Here is a 26,747-nt window from a genome sequence, read left to right on the forward strand (position 1 = left end):
ATTTACTTCTGCTCTAATCTTCATTATTTCCTTCTTTCTACTTGCTCTGGACTTTTCTTGTTGTTCTCCTTCAAGTTCTTTAAGTTGTAGGGTTAAATAGTTTATCATTAATTTTTATTTTTATGTATTTTTTATTTTTTAGGTAGGTCTGTAGTGCTATGAATTCCCTCTCAGGACTCCTTTTGCTGTGTCCCGGAGATTTGGGGTTGTTGTGCGTTCATTTTCATTAGTTTCCAGAAAGTTTTTTTGTTTCTTTCTTGATTTCATTGGTAACCCATTCATTGTTTAATAACATGCTATTTAGTCTCCATGTGTTTGAAAAGCTTTTGAGTGTTTCATTCCATTATAATCTGAGAAGATGCTGGATCTCATTTCAATCTTCTTGAATTTGTAGACTTGTTTTATGTCCTAACATGTGATCTATCATTGAGAATGACCCATGTGCTTTGGGATGAAATGTTCTAGAAATGTCATTTTAATCTGATCCAGTATATCCTTGTTAATTGTTTGACTGGAGGATCTATGCAGTGAAGTTAGTGGGGTGTTAAAGTTCCCTTCTATGACTGTATTGCTATCAATCTATCCCTTAAAGTCCTCTAAAAGTGTATATTTAGGTGTTCCTATATTGGATGCATAAATGTTTACCAGGGTTATATCCTCTTGTAAATCTATCCTTTTACTATTATATAGTGACCCTTATTGTCTCTTGTGATGGCCTTCATTTTGAAGTCTATTTTATCAGATATGAGTATTGACACCCCAGCTTTTTGGTTTGTTTCCATTTGCATGGGAACATTTTCTCTATCCATTTACTTTCCTCTTGTGTGAATCTTTTATTCTGAGGTGGATCTCTTATAAACAGAATATATTTGGATCATTTTTCATATCCATTCAGCTATCCTGTGTCTTTTGATTGAAGCATTTAATAACACTTAAGGTTATTATTGATAGTTACTTACTTATTGCCATTTTAATTCTTAATGCTTATGTTTCTCTATTTCTTCTTATTATTATAGTCCCTTTAGCATTATTTGAAGTGCTGGTTTGGTGGTAACAAATTCCTTTAGTCATTTTATGTCTGGGAAACTATTTCACCATCCATTTTTAATGAAAGCCTTGCTGGATATCATAATCTTGGTTTCAGATCCTTGATTTTCATTGCCTTAAATACTTCATGCCATACCCCTCTGGCCTGTAGAGTTTCTGATAAAAAAAAAAAATCAGCTGATAGCCTTATGGGAGCTCTTTTGGAGGTAACAAATTTGCTTTTCTCTTGCTGCCTTTAATATTCCTCTTTGACTTTAATTTTTGGCATTTTAATTATGATGTGTTTGGGCATGGGCCTGTTTAGTTCTTCTTGCTTGGGACTCTCTGAGCCTTCTGAACTTACGTGACTTTTCCTTCACCAGGTTAGGGAAGTTTTCTGCCATTATTTCTTCAAAGACATTCTCTATCCCTTGCTCACTCTCTTCCCATTCTGGCATTTCTATAGTGTGAATATTGTTACATTTCATGTTGTCCCACAGATCCCTGAAGCTGTCCTCCTGTTTTTTAATTGTTTATTCTTTTTGGTTCTCTGATTGAGTGATTTTTTTTCAACCCTGTCTTCTAATTCACTGATGCAATTCTTGGCTTCCTCTAATTTGCTATATATTCCTTCTACTCAACCCTTCCACTGTGTCATTTTTTCCACTGTGTTCTTTATTAGTGCTATATCATTCTTCATAGTTAATATATCTTTTCTCATGGTGGTGATCATCTTTGCCATTCTTATTCTGAACTCTATGTCTGATAAATATTTCTCTATTTCATTTAGTCCTTCTGGAAAATTCTCTTGCTCTTTCATTTGGGGCTTAGTTTTTCCTCCCCATTTTGGCTGCCTATTTGAGTTTATGACTATATATTAGGTAGGTCTGATAAGCCCCCCCCCCCAGCCCTCCCAATCTCTAATGAGCACAGTGTCAAATTCTGTTTCTGACTGGCCCTGAGTACCCTGTTTGGAGCTAGCAACAATCCACTGTTTATGGCTCCCTCTGCTGGGGCTGGGTGCTTTGGAAAGGACCAAGATGTGCATCAAGGCCTGCTTTTCCTAGCTTTGGGCCCCAAATTAGATCAGGACAAAACTCAAAGCCTCCAGAGATCCAGTTCTGCCTGCAGTCTGATTGTATTTAGTCTTGATCAGCCTCAGCTATCAACAACAGGGTGGGGCAAGAGGTTTTCCAACATGGTGGGGCAATTGCTTCTGCCTGCAGACTGTTAGTGTCAGTCTCTTAATGGGTTTAAAAACTCAACAAGGTGAGGTTAGGGGTTTTCCAAATACCACCTGGATAGCAAAGGTCTCCCGGAATGACTCAACATAGGAAACCAGTGTGGCTATCCTCCGATCTCCAACACCAGAGCTCCCAATCCTTACTTCTGTTTATACAGCCCCAGTCCATTCTGCCCTCCTTCTGCTGGAGCCCAGGGAGAGTGGCTATGCAAGCAATTTTATGCATTGGCCCTTTAAGAGGGTGCCTGCATTTCCAACTCTCTCCCTGGCAGATAGCAACCATACTGCTTTCCACAGCCAGATGTTTTGTGGGCACCTTTCTCAATTGTTGTATTCTGGGCTGGGGAGCCCAGCTTGGGGTTTAGAATCCAGAGTTCTTAGTGGGACCCCCACAGCTAAGATATCCCTCTGGAACTTTAGTTGCTGTCTGTGGGCACCCAGTCAGGCCTTTTGCACCTGCGTATATTTTTACCAGTCTCTATGTGGTCACTTTCCATCCTTGTTTATCAGGGTTCTCTCTAGCTAGTCTTCAGATGATTATTCAGGACAGCTTTTCTGAATTTTAGTTGTAATTCCAATTTGGTCCTGGGAGCATGTCAGTGTAACATCCACTTTGCTGCCATTTTGGAGTCCCTTCTGCTTTAGTATAAAGCCACTTATAGGAAAGCAGTTTGGAATCTCTTATAAAACCTTGTCTTAATGCCTCTGGAGATCCTTTTTTGACTTATGTTTATGGATGGCACTTGAATACCCCTGATTTAAAAAACAAAACAAAAACTGGTGAAAATTCTGGTTAAAATTGGTTAAATGGTTAAAATTGGTTAAATGGTTAAAATTCTGTCATGGTGTCAGCACAGGCTGAAGTGGAATATCCGAAAGCCACTTTAAGATGGAGTAGCAAAGGTTTCTCACCTTCCTTGGAGATGGCAAAACTCCAGGGACAGAATGGTTTGGAAAGAAGAGAAAGACCAGCACACTTTTATCAATGCTCATTTCCTTCTCTTCTTTTCACTTAGGCTGGAAGGTGGGGTAAGAGCAGGAAGGTTTGGAGTCTGACCCAATGAGACTGAAATAATTCCAGCCTTCCTTACCAGTTCTGTGATTAGGAAAAGTTTTTAATGGACCTCAGACTACTTCGCTACCTCTTGAGATTGAGTAAGATAAAAAATGTAAAGCAAAGTGCCTAACAATCCACAGGGATCAGTTTCCTCCTTCTTCCTTGCCCAAAGCCTATAGCCTCCCCACATCCTCCAGAAGAAGAAGCTCAACTGGATGCCCTACGAAATAAGCCCCAAGGATCTGCAGAGCTGTCTGCACAAAGAATCTGAACATCAGCTGTCCTCCCTGCTGCTGTCATGGTATTCATAAGAAGTTAGCAGCCCCAACCTGACATGAACCCTAATCAAAAGACCTCTGACTAAGAAGTGTTTCAATGGGCCAGTTGTGTCACTCACAGGTTCTGTGGAGAAGGGCCAAGGCATTATTCTCAATTATTTTTTTCAGCCAAACTCCGACCTAATATCTAGACTGAAAGAAAACACTAAGTACTAAATAATGGTGTGGTGTGATAGATTGAAAAACATGACCAAATATTGTACAACTCATCCCACCAAAGGAAGAGCCTATTTTCTCATGTGGGTTATGACCAGTCATATGGCAGACGGGGTGGGGTAGAAGTTCCAAAGCCCAGGCCTCAAAAGGCCATGCTGTTTCCACCATTGTCCTCTTGGACTGCCCTGCCTCCACATAGGGAAGCCAGGACAAGGTTTCTGAATGTCAAAAGACTACATGCAGAGGAAGGCCCAGTGACAGACACCACCAAGGTCCCAGTTGAAATTCCAGATGACTACAGCTGCATGAGTGACCCAGGGTGAGAATGAAAGGAAAACCACCCAGCTGAACCTAGCCTAGATTTCTAATCCACAGACTCATGAGAAAGAATGAATTCTTTTCTTGGCTATTGAGTTTGAGGGCTGCTTGTTGAGTAACAATAGATGACAGATAGCAAATGCTACCAAAACTCAGCCCTGCAAAATCAGTGGCTCTGTGGTGCTTAATGCATACGCTCTTTCTGTATTTGAAAATAAAAGTGTTCATGTGGAGCTCACACAATATGAGGCCTTCAATGCCCTGGAATTACCCCAGATGCTCTTAGGGAAGGAGAAGCAGCTTGAAAACTCATTATTTCACAGAAAGCACCCAGCACCATGGTTCTGCAGAGTGGGAGCCAACTCTGACTTCAATCGGGTAGTGACTTTTCTCATCAATGAGGACAGACCTCTAACACATCACAAAGGCCAGCAGAACTAGACTGCTCCCACAGATAGAAGTTAACCACCCAAGTGGGGCAACACTGTTCCCACCACGAGAGGCTCCAATAGGGAGGTAAAGCATCTTGAGACTTCAAAGAGCACTGTGCTGTGAAGGGAGGCAGGACTGCACCAAGGCACATGGGTGCCTGGGAGAGGTCAATATATGGCACCTTTCAGAAGGACTCTGTAGACATTTTCCAATATTTATAAAGAGGAAAGACTGAATGCTGTGTGGTGTAAAGCAGATAAGGACATTGTCTAGACCAGCAATTCAGTTCTGGGTCTTAATTCATATGGCCCACTCGGCAATACAGACCCACTTTCCACAGAAGGCAATTCTACCACATCTTCTGACAGCATTCCCCAGCATTTTCCTTCTGCACATTACTAACACATACTCTTCCTGGCAGGAATTCTTCTAAATACAGTCTCCTCCACCTTGTTATAGGTTGAGTGATAATTCAGTGCCTTTTATAGATTGGTACAGGGCAGGTGCCTCCCAGGTGGCCAGGCCTCTTAAATCAGTGCTATGCCTGGGGCTCTCAAAATGTGGTCTCTGGATCAGATGCATCAGCATCACTTGGAAAGTTGTTAGAAATGCTAATTATTGGTCCCACTTCAGATCCACTCTATCAGAAACTCTAGAGTGGGACCCAACACTAGTGTATCAAAGTTCTCCAGGTAATTGAGATGCCTAGTAAAATAGGAGTTTCTTTAAAAAAAAAAAAAATTATATTAGATGCCCCTTGCAGGAAGATTCCTGCAATAGGGCTTTCTGCTGTGGTCTCTGCTGCCCTGCCAGCTTCTCTCCCTTCTCTCCACCCCGCCTGCTTCTCTGCCCTCTCTACCACCCCACTTGTTTCCTTCTCCACAGCTTGGATTCTTTCTATGCTGTCTTCAGTCTTCTGGCCTGGATATGCAACTTATCTGCCATATTGGTTGGGTTAATATGCATACTCACCCTGATTGACTAGTGGGCATGGCTTGTGGTATAGCAAAGATACGGTCAATTTGCATGTTTCTCTTTTATTAGAGAGGACATATTATTGATTTCAGAGAGGAAGAGAGAGGGAGAGAGGGATAAAAACATCCATGATGAGAGAGAATTATTGATTGGCTGCCTCCTGCATGCCCCACACTGGGGATTGAGCTCGCAACCTGGGGATGTGCTCTGATCAGGAATCAAACTGAGACCTCCAGGATCATAAGTTGATGCTTAACCACTGAGCCCCACTGGCTGGGCAAAATAAGAGTTTCTTAATCTCAGCCACCCACCAGAATCACCTGGGACTTTAAAATTACTGATGTCTGGGTCCTACTTGACTGATTGTGATTAAATTGGTCAAGGATGCATCAGGGCAAGAAGAGCTGTTTTTAAAAACTCTGAAGACAATTCTAATGTGGGGACAAGGTTGGAGACCATGACCCTAGAGAGAAGCAAAGGGTTTCATAGAACTTACTGGGCAGAGCAGTTCCTTATCAGGGCTTTGTTAAAAGTGGCCTTGAGTTTAAGTAGTTTCATATTTTTATATAATGAAAGCCAAACTTTTTATTTACACAAGGTTCACATCAGGCCTCTTTTAACAAAAGAATCTGATCATTGTTATACCTTGGCTTGCATAGACCACATGATGGGTGGCTTGAAAGGAAATCTATTCACCTTCTACCAGTTAAATAGAAGAACTGAAGACTAGGAGAAAAAAATGCCTGAGAGCACTGTGATAGTCTGTGAAAAGACAAAAGCATTTGCCAACACTTGGCAATAATGAGAAGAGGAAGAATGCAAGGGGAAAACACATTAAATTTCATGCCAGTAAGAAGCACAAAAAATTTGTCATCATTATAGCATGACATCATGAGACAGTGATGCCTTCTTGACAATAGACTCTGGAGTACACACTTTGGCTGGTTTTCACCATCAAGTAAATTTTTATTAGAAGAAATGTCTTGTAAAACTTTCATGTATGGTTAAAACGTATCTAATTCCATTTTTACTATTTTTTACAAGTCTATATTTTCTAAAACCATGATGCACCCAGGATTTGGTTAATCACAGTATCTTCAAGACCATACCTCTGATTACAGGTCCAAGTTAAGTCTAAGATTTTGTAAAAAGAGTCTTAAAGTAGGACACAGGTGCCCTAGCAGAAGACAGAGCACAAGAACAATGTGGGAGTCAAAAGAGGCTCCTGGCTAACCTAGGTCTAGTCCCTTGGTCACACAGGTCAAAGGTCAGCAAGGATATTGGTGAAAAGGATTTAGACCCTGACATGAGAGTTAAGAGTCCCTTACTGAAATTAGTGCTTCTCAATTAAAAAACAAAATTACTAAATTTATTGTGGTGACATCTGTACTATAATAATAAAAAGGTAATATGCTACTTAGGATGGACATCTTCCAGAAGTCCATCTGGACATCCATCTGGACAAAGCCACAGCAGCTGTGAGGCCCAGGGGTCAGGAGCTGTGGGCTCAGGCAGCTATGAGGCCCAGGGCTCAGAGCAGCCATGAGCTCAGACATCTGGTGGCTGTGAGGCCTTGCAGTTGCTGTGGCCAGCAGTGGCATCAGCAGCAGGGTGATGGGGTGGTGCCTTCCCCTGATGTACCCGGTCACCTCCCATAGAGGGAGGCCAGTCTGTGGCTTAGGCGTCAGTAGGACATTCTCCCACCCTTCATCTGCTCTGAAAACCACATACTATTGTCTGTCTATAAGTTTTTGTTTGTTTGTTTTTTTATTTGCTCATTTGTTGCTTTTAGTTTTATATATTACACATAAGGGAAATCATATGGTTCTTAACTGCACTGGTTTATTTTGTTTAGCATGACATTCTCAAGATCCATCTACATTATTGAAAAAGGAAATATTACTTTTTTTTCTTAAGGCTCGGTAGTATTCCACTGTATATATGAACCACATACATCTTCTTTATCCAATCATCTATCAAAAGGACACTAAGGTTGTTCCCATGTCTTGGCCAAGTGCATCCCAATTTTTAATGTACAAACAAACATCTGGGGACTTTATTAAAATAAAGGTTCTAATTCAATTAAGTTCGCAGCAGATGCTGGACCATGGATCACACCTTGAGAGTGTTTGGGGGTATGTAGTGGACATTCGCAAAGTGTGGGGCTGGCCATGGAATCGGGGAAGAGAGACACCAACCTTGAGCCCCAACCACTGAATTCAGATTTTTCAGATCCGTGGCTCACACCTGACTCATGGGATGATCCTGCCAGGAGCCTGTTTGCATGAATGGTTGAGAAGAAACTATCCTAAAGGAAAAATCAGGAAGACTAGCCTGGTCTAGTGGCTCGAAATCAAAAGCTGCTATTGAAGCAGAACATTGATACTGAGTGTGGCCAGGTCTCTCTCTTCAGGTTTGCATTATAGCACCCAAGGACTCAGGGTTGAGTCTATGAGAGGAATAGTAAGTCAAAGAATAAAATAAGAGAGCACTGTTATTTCTAAAAACTGGGTAAGACAATGCAGAGTAAAGCTGAGTGTTTACACCTCACAGTAGCGGCTAAGACAGAACTTCTGCACAGACTGAAGCAAGGCTTTTAGGGATCAGAGGCCCCAGTGAAGCATCATTACAAAACAGAAGTATCTCAGAGAGTTGACGTTCATAGCTGATTTCCTACATCTTAGTCATTCACTACAAAGGATAAACACCATCTATTATGAACTCTGTAAAGAATCTACCATAACTGAGGCCAAATGGACAGGCAGGAGCACATTTATATACTGGAATAAATTCATATCTGGCCCTGAGAGATTCCTTAGAAATGATAATGTGGCTACATCACTCATTCATTCCAAGAAAGCCTCCATGCCAGATGTCACACTAGGTGCCTGGGATCTAAGGCAGCGAAGACATGGCTTCTTCTTCTCAAAAGTTGAGGGCACAGCCACATAAACAGAATACGAACAATGCCAGGCGAGGAGTGGAAGAGGAGCACTTAGCAGAGCCACATATAGGAGAGTACATATAGGAATAGGAGAAACAATTCATTCTGTCTGGGGCTATGAGAAGACACTCACAGGTTTCTGAGCTGGACTTTGAAGGCAGGGGAGGAGGATATGCACAGGAAGAAAAAGGGTCTAGCAGACAAACAGCACAAGCAGGGGGCAATGAATGTGCAAGGCTCATCTAAAAAGGTGAGTAACTCCTTTGCCTGGGGGAGAGTTTGTATAGCACCGCTCACAAGGAATATCAATTTTCTCTCCGAATCTTTCACTGTACTACCAAGCAGCCATAATTCTGATATTCTTCATTCAAACCCCAAAGGGCTTCAAGAAAATATATGTAAATTCCATATTAAAAAAATGATGCCAGAGTTTACAAAGAAATGTTAAGTGTTTTACTAATGTCAATCAACAAATATTTGAAGAAATGCTATCTGGAGTATGAACATTGGGTTCTGTTCTGCATCTGCCACTAGCCAGCTGTTTGTTGACCTTGAAAAATATCACTAAACTACTCCGTGTATTTTCTCATCTCTGAAGTGAATATATTTCATCTAAGAGGTTCTTTCCTACTTTGCCAATCTATGTGTTCAATGAAAAAAGATCAGATCTCTCAAAAACTTCAAGGAGAGGAGCAATCATCAAAAATGGCTTCACCAAGACTGATGGGAAATCCCCAGGAATTCTTGACATCCCCCCATATCCGCCCCAGCAGCAATGCAGGAAATTTAGTCCACTATCTCCAGCAGACTCAATGGAACCATTTCCTTAATGAAACCCCCCTGTGGTCCCAGATGCTAAGCCAGAGGCTTTCCTTTCAAGCTCTCCCTCAATTACTCCATTCCTCCTATTTCCTTCCTCTCCCTCAATCTGGTATAAAATCCAGTAATTTAATCAGCAGCATGCACTTTCTAAGCACCCAAGTATGTGAGGAGCCACTGGTAATCCTGAAAAGCATGTGGAAGGAGATCTTGTCATTCCAAACCAGCTCATCAGCATGCTAAGGCCAATGAAATCGAATGGATGCCTATGTTCCAGTAAATTGGTTAAACCCAGTGCAACCGATACTTCTAATGCTTTGAAACATTCCTAATAATATTTTTTTCTCTTAAAAAAATAAGGCCAGGTGTTATTTCAAATGTCCTTCCTTCCATATCCACAATGACAAATACTCTGAAAAATTACATGAACTTGATATCCAACAAACTCCTGATCCAACTGAACCAAAAATCTTACCAACACCAGCAAGCTTTGCATTTCACACTCAAATGCCAAGAGCTTCCCGCACTGGCTCTCCATTCTTATGCCCATTCACATACACATCTCAACATAAAACTGTACAGAAGCTACTGCTCTGTTTTTTGTTCTTACTTTGCAGAACTCCCCAAGGCAGAGTCAATACCAGCCATAACTTTGCAATAGGTTGGATAACCATCCTCATGGACATGCTATTTTTTGGTCAATAAAAACCATTTTTTTGCAACGTATATTTTCAACTTCAATATCCTATGCTTTCAAAGTAGATTTAGAATGTCTCAAGTTTTTGATAAGGAGAACTAAGTGAATATTTGGTTTGTTCTAAAAATTAATATAAAATAGAGGTTTAGTACCCTCATTGAAATCTAAACTTCTTTTAGAATAAAATGAGCATTAATAATAAAATAATAATAATAATAATAATAAGAAGAAGAAGAAGAAGAAGAAGAAGAAGAAGGAACACATGTGGTTTAAAATGACTGTCATCCTTACAAGAGCTAATGTAACTAGAATTACACATTCTGCTATTAAAAAAAGAAAGCCTGGGTTAATTATTACTACTGGATTGTGCATACTCTATCTAGTAGCTTAGCTTCTGCAACCCATTAAAGACCAAGTTAATTGGTGGGTCAGATGCATTCTACTAGGGAAAAAAAAATAGTGTGATTATTAATAGCAGGGGAAACCTGTTCATCCTTCCAGCTTCAGCTCTAGCATCACAGGGTTTACTATCCATTCCCTACACAAATGTAGGTGAGAGGAGAAAAAGAGACGCTGTGTTTGGCCTACTTGTTTATTGAATTTTAGAGTAGGGAAAGGGTCTTAGAAATAATAATCTATTCTAACTCTGAATTTTATATATGAAAATAAAAAAAGCCTGTTTCACTAGAAAAGAAATAGATAGGCTTTTATAAAATTTTCAACTGGTAAAGAAAAACTTCAAGTAATAATAAACAAATAAGGCAAAAATATTGAGGACCTAGAGTAGGTGGCTACCTACAGTACATCTGCAACATGACCCATCAGTTGGAAAACTAGTGGATTGCCAAGTGCTATAAATAATTAAAGTTTCCAATATGCAATTCAGGAAAACACAACCAAAATGTTGTGGATGCAGAAACCTTGGGGAAAACAACAAAAATTGTTATATAAAATAGTTTTATTATGAGATTTATTAATTCAATTTAAGAATAGGTGTTATTTTCAGGTAGATTTTGATTTAACCTTATATTATTAATGTAGTCTGCCCTCACAAAATGCACAAGCATTTCCAGTTAGTTATAGCAAATTGTAAATGCTAGTTGCTCAAAAATTCAAGAAACAGGGGGCCAGAAAAAAAAGTCTATGGCTTTAATCAAGGGCATGGTGACTTAAAAGTAAGATCAGACTTTGTGTGGAGTAAAGGAGGACTGGTATCCTTTTAAGAGGAAGACACTGCAATACAGAGTACTTGAAAGTACTATCTGAATTATTGGCTTTTTTATTTTTTATTTCCCAGGATATTTGGAATAAGGTAAATACACTTTTTTTTTGGGGGGGGGGTAGGGGATGCATTATCTTTTTGTATTACTGAGCATTTGATTATTTTATCTTCAAGGCACACCTGCACATCACTCACACACAGTAATAATTACTGATGAATACACAAAGGATATATAACAATTGAAGGTGAGCAGACCCAGCTCATGATAGGTGCAAGAGGACTCCACTGGGCAGAAACTTGTACCCATTCTGGACCCTCTCCCCAGACTGCAGCCCCTCGGTTTAGTTAGAAAGCCCTGATTTGGTCTAGAAGCATTTGCTCCTCTCTGGGTTTGACTGTTTCTGTTAATCAGCCAGAGAAGCCCGTGGCCTGGGAAGGCAGGCTTCACAATTACAAACCCCAATAGCTCCTTAAACTGGCAGGTAAAGGGGTTCTCACCTTGCCAGTACTTTTTCTTTCTTCCTATAACACACGAGTTCCAAGATTCCTGCCTCCTTCTAAATAAAATAATATCTAAGAGAAATCACAAGAGGATCTTCTTAGGTTTCTGACAACCTTCCGCCTATCTAAGTGGTCCCTAATCACACAGAGAACTAACTATACTTCACTAGTCGACCACAGTTTGAAACAAAAATAAAGATATATCTGTGCAAAGCAATGAAATATATATTCTTCCCTCCATTTTTTTGAACTTACAGTAATTACCTAGATTTACCTTTACATAATAGGCAGACTTCAGCAAGTTATTTAGGAGCTCTGAGCAATTTTTTAAAGAGACTTTTCAAAACGAAAAAATGCATTTTTGAATTAGAACAGCAATATTTCATTTCAATAGTTATTTTAGCAACTTTTTCCAACAGACAGTGTGGTTCTCAGACATTAGGACTGTGTGTGCCCCTCAGATTGGAACTATAGCTTGTTATTTAGAAACTGACCGTCTAATTCGTCTTCCTACAGCTTTGGGGGTTTAACATGCTTTTTTTTTTTTTTAAATATGCCCAACTGTACTGACTTTCCTTTCCTTGAATCATTGCAGTAACTTATTTTATGTTACTGTCTTTGTCCTGTGGGACTGAACCCACTGGGCAGTTCTGTGCCCTCACCGGCTTCAGGCGATTCCCAGGGTGAGTAAGCCAAGCCGAGCGCCAGACAGAGGGAGCCGGCAGAGGTTTCCTGAGCTCTAAGAAGCAGGAGGGCAAATCCTCCCTAAATTCCTCGGGTTTGACACATCCTCGGGGCGGCCTCCACTCTAACCGCCTGTGTGACCTTTTAGCTCCCTCTATTCAGCCTCCAATTTCTCTTAACACCCGGCAAAGGGGTGGATAGCACCAACTGTTCAAACCGCATCTTTTAGTCCAAACCATCCGCCCTTTCTTCTTTTGGAATTTAAAGGCTAGACTTACAATCCCAAAACTTAACGGTACTTAGGTTCTGGACTGCCCTGGCCGGCGACCTGGGCTGGACCGGTGGAAGGTGCCCCTCTCACCCCCGCCCTCCCCCCTGGCTGCGCGCAGCGCGCTCCAGCCCCGCGGTCCGGGGCCGGAAGAGGAGTGGGCGCCTGAGGAACATTCCGTGGGCAGTCCTAAGTGGGCTCTGAGTGTGTTGAAGGATACCAGCTCTTGCCATCTCCGGGTATCTCTTTGCTCCCGGCAAGCACACAACCCTCTCCTAGAGGGCTCTCCTCCATCTCTTTCGAGGCGCGACGTCGTGGCCAGCGCCAACACCGCCACCGCCACCCTAGGGCTTCAGCCCGGCCCCCGGCGGCCTCGCGGGCGCTCGTGGAGCCGCGGCTCTGGAGGGCCCCTCAGACCGGCTGCCTGGGATCAGGTCTGAGTGTCAGGCAGGTCCAGGAGCGCAGCGCTCCCCGAGCCCGGAGCCAGGCGGAGAGGGTCGGGGTCTCCAGCCGCCGAGGGGCAGCCTCACTGCCATCCAGGGCGGCGATGCCCGCGGCCCCCCCCCCCCCCGGGGGCGCGCGCCTGGACCCCGCGGAGGAGAAAGGCGCCGCGACCCCCCGCGTGCACGGTGAGGCTCGTGCTCCAGGTTCCCTCGGAGACCCGCCCCCCCCCCCCCCGCGTGCACCCCGCCCCTAGGGTGTGCCCCCGACTCCCCACCGCGGCCTCGTCTCACCTGTGAGCAGCAGACCGCCGAGCAGCGCGCACAGCAGGACCCCGGTGTCCCAGCAGGAGACCATGGTGAGCGCGACGTGGCCGGCCGCCCGGTGCCCGCGCTCCTGGAGGGCGACTGACCCAGCCGCCGAGCTTGTCTCTCGCTCTCCGCCGCCGCCCTGCACTCAGTTCCCGTGCCCGAGCGCCCCTCGCTGCGGCTCCGGCGGGGACACAGTCACTTGTCGGTAATCCTCGCAGCCCGGCGTCTTCGGCTGCCGCGCTCAGTCCCGGAGCCCGCTCCGAGCCCGGCCGGGGAAGAGCCTCGAGGAGTGTCCGTCCGGCGCGCTCCGATCCTCTAGCGGACCTCGATGGAGGGGAGCCGGGGCGAAAGCCGTTTATAACCTTTCCCCAGCCCACTTCCTACCCCGGCACCTCCTCCAGTGACGTCAAGGGGTCCCCCACCCGTCACCCTCCTCCCCACCTACCCTCTTCCTCCGGGACCTCGTTCCCTGAGGCGGCGGACGGGGGCGGGGGCGCCGGGGGCGGGGGCGGGGGTCCTGGATCCGCGTGCGGCCCGGCAGGTTCTGGGTCCCGCTCCCGGCCCACTAACCCTGATGCCCTCCTCTTTCCTTAGAGCTCAGGAAATCTCGGCCGGCTCCCGCCGCCCGGCTTACTCAGCCCCGGGGACCGCCCGAAGCCGGTGAGGGCGCAGAACTGGAGCTTCGCCGCCCGCCCCGGGCGCGCAGGGACCGGCCCACGGGAAGCTGGCCGCGGTGTCCGTGGCACCAAGGAGGGAGTCCGGCTCCCGCTCCTTCCTTCCCACATAGTCCAGCCGCCGCCCCCTCTCCCGGCCCCTGTCCCTGCGAGGACCCGGAATGCCCCAAGACGTCGGAAGACGCAGGAAACCTTGGGCACCTGGACTGGACCGGGCAGCCTGAGGGGCCCGGACTCCTGCCCGCACCTCTGGGCGGACTGCGTGCCCCCTCCCCCCGGGGCCCTGGAGAGCGCGGTGCGCCAGCGTCTTTTTCAGCCGCAGTTGCATCCGCCCAAGATATTTCCCAAACTCTCCGCTTCTTATAAGCAAAACAAGGAGTAACATCACGATACCTTTAAAAGCTGAGGAGTGAAACTGCTACTGCAACTGGTAAAGCCCGGGGTCATGAACTTTATTTCCTAAGTGCTCAGGGGAAGGGAATGGGGAGAGGAGAAACGGGAAACTTTCTGATGGCAGCTTGTTGCGGAGAATGAGTGACTCCGCTGCCTTTCCCGAACAAAACCCGGTGACATTAACTGGAGGCACCAGGTCATTTGTGATGGTGCTAATTCCACGTCGTTCCTCAGTTTTGTTCCCGTTCCTCAAAGGCTGAAAGCATCTTAGGCTGCAAGGAGCAGCCCGGCGTCTCCCCGTAAACACGGCGCTTGGAAAAGCAGTTCTATTGGGACCTGCCGGATGGTCATGAGGAAAGGAACCGGGATGGCTCCAGAACCGGGCCAGCGACTCCTCCTGAAGGGCCGGACTCCCACCCCGCCTGGGAAAGTTGGGCAACCAGAGCTTGCCACACCTCTAGGCGGTGGAGCAAAGACAGGTCTCTGCCACCGCCGCCCGACGCAGGAAACGCGAGTCGGAGCACCTGGCGCCAGGGCTGCTGAGCCACGGTCCCCCAAGGCTTTAAAGGAAGTTCGTCCCCGGCTTCACCACCCTTTTCCATTTTCCCCCTGCGCCGCACCACGCTCCCTGGCTCTTGTCCTCTGCCTCCCCCAAGCCTTATTCTTCAAAAAAAAAAACCACGGGCTCGCTCAGTTAACAGTACGTAAACAAGGACAACAGGGCTGGAAGCTGACAGGGGATCTTTCCAGCAACTGGTCCCCCAACCGAGGTCACCGTCTGGAACACACCCGGGGAGCCTAATTTTGACGCTGCTAGTCGCTCCCTGCTCTCTCTCAAGGAGAGGCTGTTAGCATTGTCCTTCTGCCGCCCCACAGGGACCAGACATGGTGTTAGGACCAAACTCACTGGGATGGGAAAAGCTCATCTCTGTCCTCTCAAGTAGAATCACGCAAAGTGGCCAGGAAGCCTCAGTGCAAGGATCACTGGCTGGGTTGGCCCAGGCTTATAATGGGCAGAGAAGAGGTGGTCTGGAGAGACACTTAGCTGATTCTGGGGGGAAGTGGTCTATAGGCTACCTACAAAAATGCAATACAACTTTTAACATGCGATTTGATTTAAAACAACAACAACAACAACAACAACAACACGCAGAGAGAGAACACTCCAAGGACCTGCTATCAGAAGTGAATCCGCATGGACTCACTTATAAAGCCAGAACAGCTGAAACAGACTTCATAATCTAAAATACCAGTGGGCAATGCTAACATATTGCTTAAGTATTTAAGATTAAAAGAGTCATGGTTGAATCTAACTTAATTTACAACCAAATCATTCTGCATTGAGTGGTGCTCCACAAACTCCCCAACTACTCTTTGGAAAGTTGCAGGCTTTTAATGATAGCCAGCAATTTCTTTACTATTTCTTCTTTTGGTAGTCACATTAGCATCTTCACAAAGAACTCAAGATGCTACAAGTTGTCACAAGCCTTTGCTCATAATTTCATTTTAGCTTAGATAAATTTTAGGATTGAGATAAATGAATATCTAAACTAAAATGATGAGAAATAAAGGTATGGCTCTCAGCTCTCCCCCACCCCACGCCCCCCCCCCACCCCCAAAAAAAGAGGGAGAACACATTTGAATGAGAATGGACTACTGTATGCTCCAACTAAATCACTAAGGAAGAGGTTTTATAGATAATAGTGATGGAAAAGATCAATTTCAACATGCCTAGTGGGTATAAAAAGCTATTGAAGCGTACTATCTGCTTACTTCCTGCTCACATACAAAAGAACATTTCATCTCCTGCAAAACCAGACACTCTCTCTTGTTATCAGCTATAAACATTCTCTTGGGGATTCTTTCTAGTCCCTATTCAGTGGCACACTGTTGGTAAAACCAACAGCTTTAATGTCCAAGACTGAAAAACTGTGGGAGCATCAGGGAGGGAGACAGAAGAAAACCCAGTCCCTCATCTTCCTACAGTCAAAGCAAGGGTAGAGCAGGCTCAGCTTGCAGTTGCTGGGGTTTAATCAGGAATCTCAACCCCACTTGGGCTTCAGACCAAATTAAAAACATACTCCATGGTTACACATTTTGTAACATAAATATCTATGGTTGGCCACAAGAACCAAATGATCTTATAAAATCCTGCCTTGTTAAGTGAAAAAACACCTCTCAGTACATATCACCTTGACAGTTTAGGCTCCTTGGTCTGAGAAGCACATACCCACAAACCTCAATTATCTAGTTCTGCTGATGGAACTCCTTAGGGCCATCTCTTTTCTGCTCCATAAGGCTCACTCTGTTCTCAGCTACCTGCTCCTCACACAGTTCAATGCTGCTGCTACTTATCTCACTTTAATTTATTCAGGGGTTCGGCTCCCTTCTGAGGTTGTGTGTCCCAGTGCTGATTAGCCCTAGTTAGCCCTGTATCTCCTGATGCTCCCCAGGGACTGTGACATAAAACTTCTGTTACTGAAACCTAAGCTCAAAAGGGGCCTTTTCTGTGGGCTAGTTCATACCTTGTACTCTTAGGAGAACTTATTCTGGGTTAACACCCCCTGAGGCTTTTTCATAAGGGCTGTGATCCAGCTATGCTTGGACAACCCTAGCTTGACAACTCAAATTGCAGACCCTTATACACACTCTTATTAAATTTCTTGTTTGATTTGGTCCACCTTACTGGCCTATTGAAATCTTTCTGCTCTTCAATTCTGTCATTTGGTGCATTTCCTATATCTCCTGTTTCAAATTACCCACAAATAAGATAAGTGTGACTTCTGGATCATCATCAAAAGCCTTAACAAGGACAGAGCTGAGTGAATGAATGGATGGATGGGTGGTGGATGGATTTGAAAAGGTTATCTCTAGATGTACATTCATCAAGGGAGGCTGCATGTTAATTGGTTAATATTTCCCATGTCATTATTTAGTAATAATTGCATAGTCTGAGCAAGAGGTAATAAGATAAGTAAGTTTTTTCAAGGTACTCTAGGAAAGTTTTGCTAAACAGAGAAGGGACTAATACCTAAAGGAAAAGTAGTTGACTAAGGAAATCTGTATATGGGTCATCTGATCATTATAATTAACAATTTTGCCAAAGGGTAAGTTTATCTTAGCATATGACTGTCAGCTATTCACTTTTTCTCTATCTACAATAATATACTATTTTAGTTAGAAAACAGATGAAAAGATTAGACAGATGAAAAGATAGGGAGCCCTGGCCAGTGTGACTCAGTGGCTACGTGTCATACAGTGCATCAGAAGGTTGATGGTTCAATTCCAGGTCAGGAGCACATGACTGGGCTTTGGGCTCCATTCCCTGCAAGGGTGTGCAGGAGGCAGCAGATCAATGTCCCACTCTCACATCAATGTTTCTCTCTCCATCTCCCTTTCTGTCTCTCTAAAAAAAAATCATTAAAAGCTATTCTTTTAAAAAATAAAAGAAATGAAAAGTAGGGAGATGGTGAGAGGATGAGTTATAACAGAATCATCTTAATTTAATCACTATGATCACCTTGGCATATTTCATGCTAGTCTTTTTCACATAGAGTGCTCTTATTTTTTTCATGTTCCTACAAAGCCTTCATAATTATTATATTAACACCTGCAAAATATTACCCTACTGCTGGACATTTTTATTTTATCCTTATAAATTATTCACAAATAAATTTAATTTGATGCTGGAGTGTGTTTTAATCACTAAGACACATGAATAAACACATTCTACCCATTCCTCTCCTTCTTCTGAGCCTCTTTCATCCATATACACAAGTACACTCATACACAGACACATCAATATTCTTGCTTCACTTGAAATTTGCACTGGCTTAGTGACCATGCAAAGAATCAGAAGGAAGAGGTTCTTGTCATATTGATCCAGAAAGTGGTATTTTTATTTACATACATGTTACACAATCATATGCCAATCTTGTTGAAAATAGTAACATAGAACACATAACTATTGTTCTCAAAAGCCTTATAGTTTATTTGAGATGGCCAGGCTTACATAAAATATTGGGAAACAATTTTGCTGCAATTAAAAGCAAGAACAATATATAGTTTCAAGTAATTAAAATTATTAATTACTAAATTATGAAATGATTTTGAAGGTAGTAACAGATTTGTGTCAGTGAAGAGGAGAAGGAGAAGGAAGTAAATCCAGGGGTGGGGAGGGACAGTGAGTGAGAAGGGGCCAGTAGAGGAGGGAGGTGACAGGGGATAGGCTGCCTCAAGTTCAAGGAGGCAAGGGTGAGGGCCCTTGATGACATAGTAGATAAAGTAAAATGTGCTTACCATATTTTTCGGACCATAAGATGCACCGGACCATAAGACGCACCAGTTTTTAGAGAAGGGAAATGAAGAAAAAAAGATTCTGAAACAAATAGTGTCCTAAAATATTTTATGTGCATTAAAACCCAACATCACAGTCATAAACACATGTAATCAACCCTGTAAAGTAAACAGCAGCATTTAGAACCATTTTAGAGCCGGGCAAGCACACAGAGACCACACAGAGCCGGGCAAGTAAAAAAAACTTTTTTTTTTTAAGTATATGTGTAGGCTATATTTGGACCATAAGACGCAGGGACTTTTTCCCCCCACTTCTGGGGGGAAAAAAGTGCGTCTTATGGTCCGAAAAATACGGTAATTTTGCCAGTACTAGGAGGGGATGGTTTAGGATTGTTAGACTAGCATATGGGAGATTAAAGAGGAGTGAGACTACATTAATTAAATTTATGAAGAAACAAACTGTTCAGAAGTGAGAAGGTAGGGCTGGAATAGTGATGGGAAGCTCTGGTTAGTAGTTCAGAGAAGGAATGGAGAGAGAAATTCACTTTGTGTCCAGATGAAGGAGAAGGAAGAGCCCAAGAGAACCAAGGTTCCAAGGAGTATTCTGAGCACTGCCAAGATGGGGATGTGGGGAGGACAGGGTAAAGGAGGAGAGGTTCCATCAGGTTGAGGTGAGTGGGCAACTGAAAGCAACCTACTTTATTTTCTGGCTTGAGCCAAAGCAGGGTTTAAAAAATGATAGCCTGGCTCAGGTCCAAATATTTAAGGAAGTAGAAATTCATCATCAGATTGCTGTATTCTGATGCTGGACAGAAATCTTTTATACATATAATGTCTGAGTTCTGTGTAATGACCAGGTTATGACTAGAAAATTTATTAAAAACTGTGAATTTAATTTCCACTTCTGAGTGAGCAAGGGTGCCCAGCAGAGTTCTCCATCTTCAGCCTTCCTTCTTCAGAAGTTCCCTGACTCCAGTCACAGCCCAGGGCAGGTCTCCTGGCGGCTTCAGTGGAAGACCATCCCTTTCCTTCCTGCACCTCCTCCAGGCTCCTCCCAGATGTACTTTTCATGTGTATCAGCAGCCACAGAGACACAGGGAAGCCCAGCCATTATCTGCCCTGACTGCAGGCCCATCTGAGTCAGTGAAGAGCTTGGGCCTGTAGCTTTCTAAGCTATCATCAGATGCAATATCCGGTAAATCTGGCGCATGTAAGAAAGTTAGGTCCTCGAGCTCACCTAATCCTACCATGAAGGGAAGAATTGAACACCAGTGGCCTTAGGTTTATTCATTTGGAAAACTAGTATTCCATAAAATCAAGTTCTAGCTAAACTGAGAACATTGCTTCCCATTATGAACTGGAGGACACAACATCATCAGTTGCTTTCTCCTCAATTTTAGACTGCTCAATAATTTTGTTTCTATAATTTTATGATTAAAATTTTCCTCACAACACCTGTATAAAATATCAGAATCACTGTTTCTGTATTTTGGAGTACAACTACTGATCAACATTAAAGAAAAAAAAAGTATGACAAACAAATCTTATATTTAGACATAAAACATATCAAGGTCTGGAGCACTAAGTCAAACATTAGTGTGGTTTTTCTTGCAGAAATTTAAAACCCAGCGAAATAATAGTTTTTTATTTAAATAAAATCCCCTTTCTTTACATCTTGAAGGAATCACAGGTGATGTGATAAAATGTCTGAGATTTGCTTTAAATTATACAAAAGGAGTAAACTTGAAACAAGATAGGTCATAGGTTGATAATGGTGAAGCTAAGAATAGTATATATATTTCTTTTAATGTATATGTTTAAAATATTTTCTTACTAAAACACACTTTTCTTTCTTAGTCTGAAGGTGAAAATGCAAAACTATCAGCCCAAAATAATTTTAGGATCTGAGCCTAGGAAAAAAATAAATCTAGAGAGAAAAGGGAGACCATGAATATTACCTGAAGACCACAGCCTCAGTTTCACCTTCCCACACGTTTTTTTGGCAAATTCAACAGTACATTGATGAAGAAGTAGGGATAGGTCAAACAATACACAGGGGAACAACTTATGGTTTGAAAAAATCTACTTGATTTGATAAGTATTGCTGTGTTGAGAAGTAACACGGATGAGTAGAGACAAGCTCAAGAAAGAAAAAGAAGAAAGAAAATAGGAAGTTCTTTAAAATGAGAATCAAGAAAAATACTATCTCTATGGAGAGGAAGGATGTGCACAAGTTTTGAAAGTCATTTTTCTTCTCCATCATATTTATTTAAAAATTGTGGGTAGTGATCATTGAGTAAAGAAAATAAAATGGGTAAAAGGATAGAAACCCATCCTTAATTATCTAACGACATTATTAAAAAGCACTTTGAAAACTATGGTTTTGTTTTAAAACACACACACACACACACACACAACAAAACAGGATTTGTTGGCAAGCAAGCATCCTAGGCAATTTTAGGAACAGGAAGAGGATATTGCAAGACAATTGGCCATTTTTCCCCCCTAAAACTTATGAAGAAGAGAAGTTCCAATGGTTTGGGGGTAGGAGGGAGCTCCCAGAAGACAGGTGAACATAAAACATAAAATCATTATATAGGAGTTAGCGATGAACCTCAGAGAACACCTGGTCCAGCCACATGATGTGACTGACAGAAAACAGGCAGAGAGGTGATGTGCCTTGCCCACTCTGGATCTGAATCTAATGGCCTCCTTGGGTTTACAGCTTGGACTGACCTGGGCAGTCCCCCAGTCCCTCTGGTCTCCTGATACAAAGCCTATTAGAAGAAAAGGAGAGAGCTTTCCTAACGACTCATTGCTTTATTCCCTGAGTCAACAGGGATGATCTAATAAGTCTGTTGAAGGAGGGAAGGATTTGCCTGCAGGTCAGCTCAGATCTCATTCAGGTCAAGATCACCCCTGCCCAGAAAGCAACATAAAAAAAAGCAGAGAACAAAGAGCTTCTGCTAGTAAGCTGGATACCTGCGCATCTTCTAGGGTCAGCCTGCCAAGGGTTCTCAGCCTCTTGCTATCAACCAATGTTACCCCAATAAATTTAGTGTAAAACATTTTTTTAAATGGTGGTGGAGGGGGGGAAAGCAGAAACCTAGGATTTCAGTGTCTAGGAAGAGCAGCAGTTATAATAAAACCCATAGAATTTCAGTTTAAAAAAGCCCCACTGACTCATCTTTTATAAGTGAAGAAAATGAAGCTCCCAAATATTAAATGATATATTTAACCAGATAATTAAGTTAGTGCCTGTTCAGCTGACCCTACAAACCTGCATCTGCCTCTCTTGGTGCAAATTACTTAACATATTTGAACTTCAGTTTACTCTGCTGTAAAATGGAGATAATCACAGTATAAGAGTATCACCTCATTGTGAGAATTATATGTGACAATCTGCAAAGTGAGTGACACATGGTAAGTACTCGATGCACGTTAACTGTCATTATGAACACCATCTTCATTGTTAACCTTACTGTCTTAATTATAGCATGTTATTCATGCTGCTCCCCAAAGAACTCCATAATGATGTGGAGCCCCACCAACTGTATACACCTGACACCCCCTATTTAAAGAGTTAGACTCCCTGGCCCTAGGTGATTTTTCTCAGTGGATAGAGCATTGGCCTTTGGACTGAAGGATCCTGGGTTCAATTCGGTCAAGGGCACATGCTTGGGTTGCTAGCTTAATCCCCGATATGGGGGCGTACAGGAGGCAGCTGATCAATTGATATCTCTCTCTCTCTCTCTCTCTCTCTCTCTCTCTCTCTCTCTCTCTCTCTCTCTCTTCCTTCCTCTCTGAAATCAATAAAAATATTTTTTAAATAAAACAAATAAATACGTAAAGATTAGACTCCCTGGAAAAAGGCTCTGGACACCTTGGCAGCTTTACTCCTGAATTAAGAATTCTTAAGATTACCTGGGGTAATGGCTCTTAGTTATTGTGTTGCATAATTAATTTTACTCTTTGAGGTCAAGACCTAAGGAAAAATAAATTTCACAGTGCTTTTCCTTTGGGTATCACAGCCTTAACAAAATACTTTATAACTACATGAACATAGGCAGTGTTTTTCAACACAGACTCTTTTTGCATATTACATGGAACTATTTTTACTAGATATATTCATTCTTAAATGGCCAGAGTATGTTTTATTATGAATGCCCCATTGTACTTTATATAATTAAAAACTAAAGTTGTGCCATTTCAATGCTGTTGAGGTAATGTTCCAGAGACACTCAGGGTGAAGTGGATGTGTGTGTCCAGCCATAAGAGGGCAGAAGAAAGCAATCAGATTGAGCTTTAGAGGCAAAGAACAAAGACGCAGCTTGATATAAAGAGACACATTTGATGGTTTAAAAAGTCAACCTTTACTAAGTGAAAGAGGCCAATCTGAAAAGGCTATACATTGTATGGTGCCAACTATATGACATTCTGAAAAAGGTAAAACTAAGAAAACAGTAAAAAGGTCAGTGGTTACTAGGAGCTTAGTGGAGGGAGGAATGAATAGTAAAGCACAGAGATTTTCAGGGCAGTGAAAATTCTCTATATGACACTATAATAGTAGATACATGTCTTTCCACATGTGCCCAAACCCACAGAATGTACAACACCAAGAGTAAACCCTAATGAAAATGATGGACTTTGGGTGATTAAAATTCAATGTAGGTTCATTAAGTAACAGATGTGACAATCTCATGTGGGATGTTGATAGGAAGATGTGTGTGTGTGTGTGTGTGTGTGTGTGTGTGTGTGTGTGTGTGTTGGGGAGGGTATCAGGAGATAAATGAGAACTCTAATTTCTGCTTAATTTAGCTGCAAACATAAATCTGATCTAAAATATAAAGTTTATTAAAATTTTTAAACCTATTTTTAAAAAGTGAAACTTCAGCTCCTTGATTGACCAAAGCATGGGTATTACAAGCATGGCTCTTCCCTATTTTTAGCATTCACAGAAATCTGAGGCATAATTTTGTTCAATATTTCCCAGTGTTTGCCAACGAGATACAACTATATATTACTACCATAAAATGATGTTATAAAATGTCTCTGTGTGTTAAAATAAAATAAGTAGAGGGTATATGTGGGAAGTCACAGAAATTAAAAAAGGAAAACATTAACTTAAAAGAGGTGAGTAATTTAACAATTTAAGGAAAACAAACTAGATATAGTTTTACTATTTTTGGACTATACTTACTGTAACACTGAAGTAATCCTGATTCACAATCTTTTTCATACCAACTCCATTGTGTTAGTAACAGTTACTCACCTCATTCATTTTAAGAATTTTCTCTATGAGCCTCCTTTATTTCCCAAGCTCCTTTCCTAAGTTTGACTTAATGTTTTCATCAATAAAATGAGGAGAATGTTTAGTTCCTCAGACCCAGAATAGGCCTCATATTCCCCATGATAGATCTTAAAGGTTCTTAGAAACAACGGGAGTCCCAAAAAACTTGGTCAGCGAAAAGGAATGGCAGAGAATGGGGTGGTAAGGATTTAGGTCCAATGAGACCCAAGAAAAGCTGAACCACTGGGTTCAGGAAGCGTGGCCTGGGCCTTCCCTCTCTTGCCCACCAGGGTATGAGGACGCTTTGAGTTCCGCCTCTGAACTGACCAGCTGTGTGATCCTGACTAGCGGTCTAACTGCTCTGGGCCTCAGTCTCCTCATTTGTGGGTTATGTAAAGGAAAGGGCATGGAGGAGCTTTGCAACACACTCTCAGCCCATTGAAAGTGCTCAAGACGGCTTCCCCACTAAAATGACTCACTTGTCAAATAAAATTTTCAAGAGATTAAAGTCATGGCTTAGTCAAGCCTGTGGATTGGTTTTCCCTGGTGGTGCATGGTGACAGGTGTGTGATAATATGTATGCCTATGTGTAAGTGTATGTGTTTATGTACGTGTACGCACATGAGCAGAGTGGTGTGCCAGCATGTCTGATGCACTAGCATGAACTCTATGGCAAAGAGTCTAGTTAAGAAAGGGGCCAAAATATAAACTCTCTGGTTAGAAAGAAGACAACTGTGGTGCCCAGCTGCTGGCCTGCACACACTGTGTTACTTTTTCTCCTTTATTTAGGACCCTTGGGAGGGGCAGCGGGGCAAAAGAGAGGCATTTTTATTTTTAAAAAAGCTCCATCTATCGATACATTAGTGAGGACAGCCTTCCTGTTATTAGGAACCCAGAGTTAATACAGGAAAAGGTCTTGTAGGAGAGGTGGGTACAAGACTGAAAGGTTTGAAGTGAGTTAAATAAGTGTAGTCAACTCAAACATATGCATTGGACCAGTGACTGAACAGCACTTAAGATGTGTGATGAAGTCACTGATTTTATTACTATCTTTTATCCATATGTTCTATTTCATTAAATCATGCTCTAATCACATGTGTCAAACACAAGGCCCGCGGGCCAAATCCGTCCAGCCAGGCCTTGCAATGTGGCCCGCACCACGCTGTCATCACTGCACTCCGCTGTGTTTCCATCACAATGACAGTTTATGACTGTTCAGTAAACCATTCGGCCCGCGATTTAGGCTGGATTTTAGATTTTGGCCCCTTCTCTGATTGAGTTCGACACCCCTACGTAATAAAATAAGTTTAAATTTACTTTCATATCCTAAATTACTTAGGACAAAGCAGAGCCATTAAATTAAATTAAATCTTAAGATAGTATAAGCTGGCCGAGACCGGTTTGGCTCAATGGATAGAGCGTCGGCTTGGGGACTTAAGGGTCCCGGGTTCGATTTTGGTCAAGGGCATGTACCTTGGTTGCGGGCATATCCCCAATAGGGGGTGTACAAGAGGCAGCTGATCGATGACTCTCTCTCATCGATGTTTCTAACTCTCTATCTCTCTCCCTTCCTCTTTGTACAAAATCAATAAAATATATTAAAAATAAAAATATAGTATAAAAGAATGTTTCCTACATGAAGAATATCTATAAGTAAGGCTTCTTTTCTATGTGTAATTTATTAAAGCCATGCTATACTATTGGACTCAGTGAATCTTTCTTGAGGGATGATCTAGCCATTTGAAAATCTGAGACACCACTGCTCACCAGGTAGCAGCTTGCTTAAAATGTGAGCAGAAAAAACTAAGAGGAAATAAACAGACTTGGAATTAGCTTGTAGTCCTGCAAGGTGATTGCAAACCTCATTGGACATTTCAAGTTTTGTGAGTCACATGTTTCTCTCTCTCTCTCTCTCTCTCTCTTTTTTCAGATGCCACAACTATGACTCTCTATTGATTAAAATAAATTAAACTGCCTCCTTTAAGAAAGGTTCTGAGTAGTCATTGGGTCCAGTGAGGGAAATGGTGAGGCGATAAGTTGAAGTAAAAGAAGAGTAAAGCCCTAGAAAGGAGGTGAACAGAGGCCAGGAGAATTGAACCTGCTGAGGATGTTCATGTCCACAGATTTTATAAGCTCTAGTCCAAGTCCAGTGAGTTAATAGCAAAGAGGAAAGAAGCCGAAGATGAAGCAAAATGATACCTGAAAATGTAGGCAGAGCTTGACAATAAGAAAACGGGGTGGACATATTTCCTAGGAAGGTAGTTCTCAATATTTCCAAGTTAAAGGATGGGAGAAAAACAAAACATTAGCTTGGAGGGTTGAAGACAACTAGAAGAATTTAGGAACCAGTTCAGTTCACAAGTAAAAAGAAAACTTTAAACTTTGAAAACAATCAACTGCACTAAAGTATCAATATTCACAATTGGTCATTGTGATTTCCACTGAAACACAAATTTTCTCCCTAAAATTACCATCATTTTCATTAAAAGGCTGTATTAAGTCCAGTTTTATTTGGCCTGATTATTTGCATAAACACAACAAGAGTAGCAATTGATCATTTAGACTCAGCTTTGCTTGGCTGGAATTTCACTCACAAGGCATCTTCAGATTGAGCTTTAGTCAACTTCTCAAGGCACAGAAGCCAAGCCACACAGTTGCCATC

General features: G+C 42.5%; 1 protein-coding gene across 3 annotated transcripts in view; it reads right to left on the reverse strand.

The window, feature by feature from the left end:
• The window catches only part of FLT1 (fms related receptor tyrosine kinase 1), a 192,028-nt gene extending 178,166 nt beyond the window's left edge, over positions 1 to 13,862 (reverse strand). For 2 of the 3 annotated variants that reach the window (XM_045588476.1, XM_036456252.2), the window contains exon 1: positions 13,415 to 13,856. In XM_045588476.1, coding sequence (XP_045444432.1) covers positions 13,415 to 13,478 — 64 coding nt within the window. In that variant the 5' untranslated portion in view covers positions 13,479 to 13,856. Of the gene's footprint in view, positions 1 to 13,414 lie in introns of all 3 variants that reach the window. The other variant, XM_036456250.2, reaches the window with a different exon arrangement.
• Positions 13,863 to 26,747: the final 12,885 nt, after the last annotated feature.

The sequence above is a fragment of the Pipistrellus kuhlii genome, unplaced genomic scaffold, assembly GCF_014108245.1.
Source record: "Pipistrellus kuhlii isolate mPipKuh1 unplaced genomic scaffold, mPipKuh1.p scaffold_m20_p_3, whole genome shotgun sequence".
Classification (NCBI taxonomy): Eukaryota; Metazoa; Chordata; class Mammalia; order Chiroptera; family Vespertilionidae; genus Pipistrellus; species Pipistrellus kuhlii.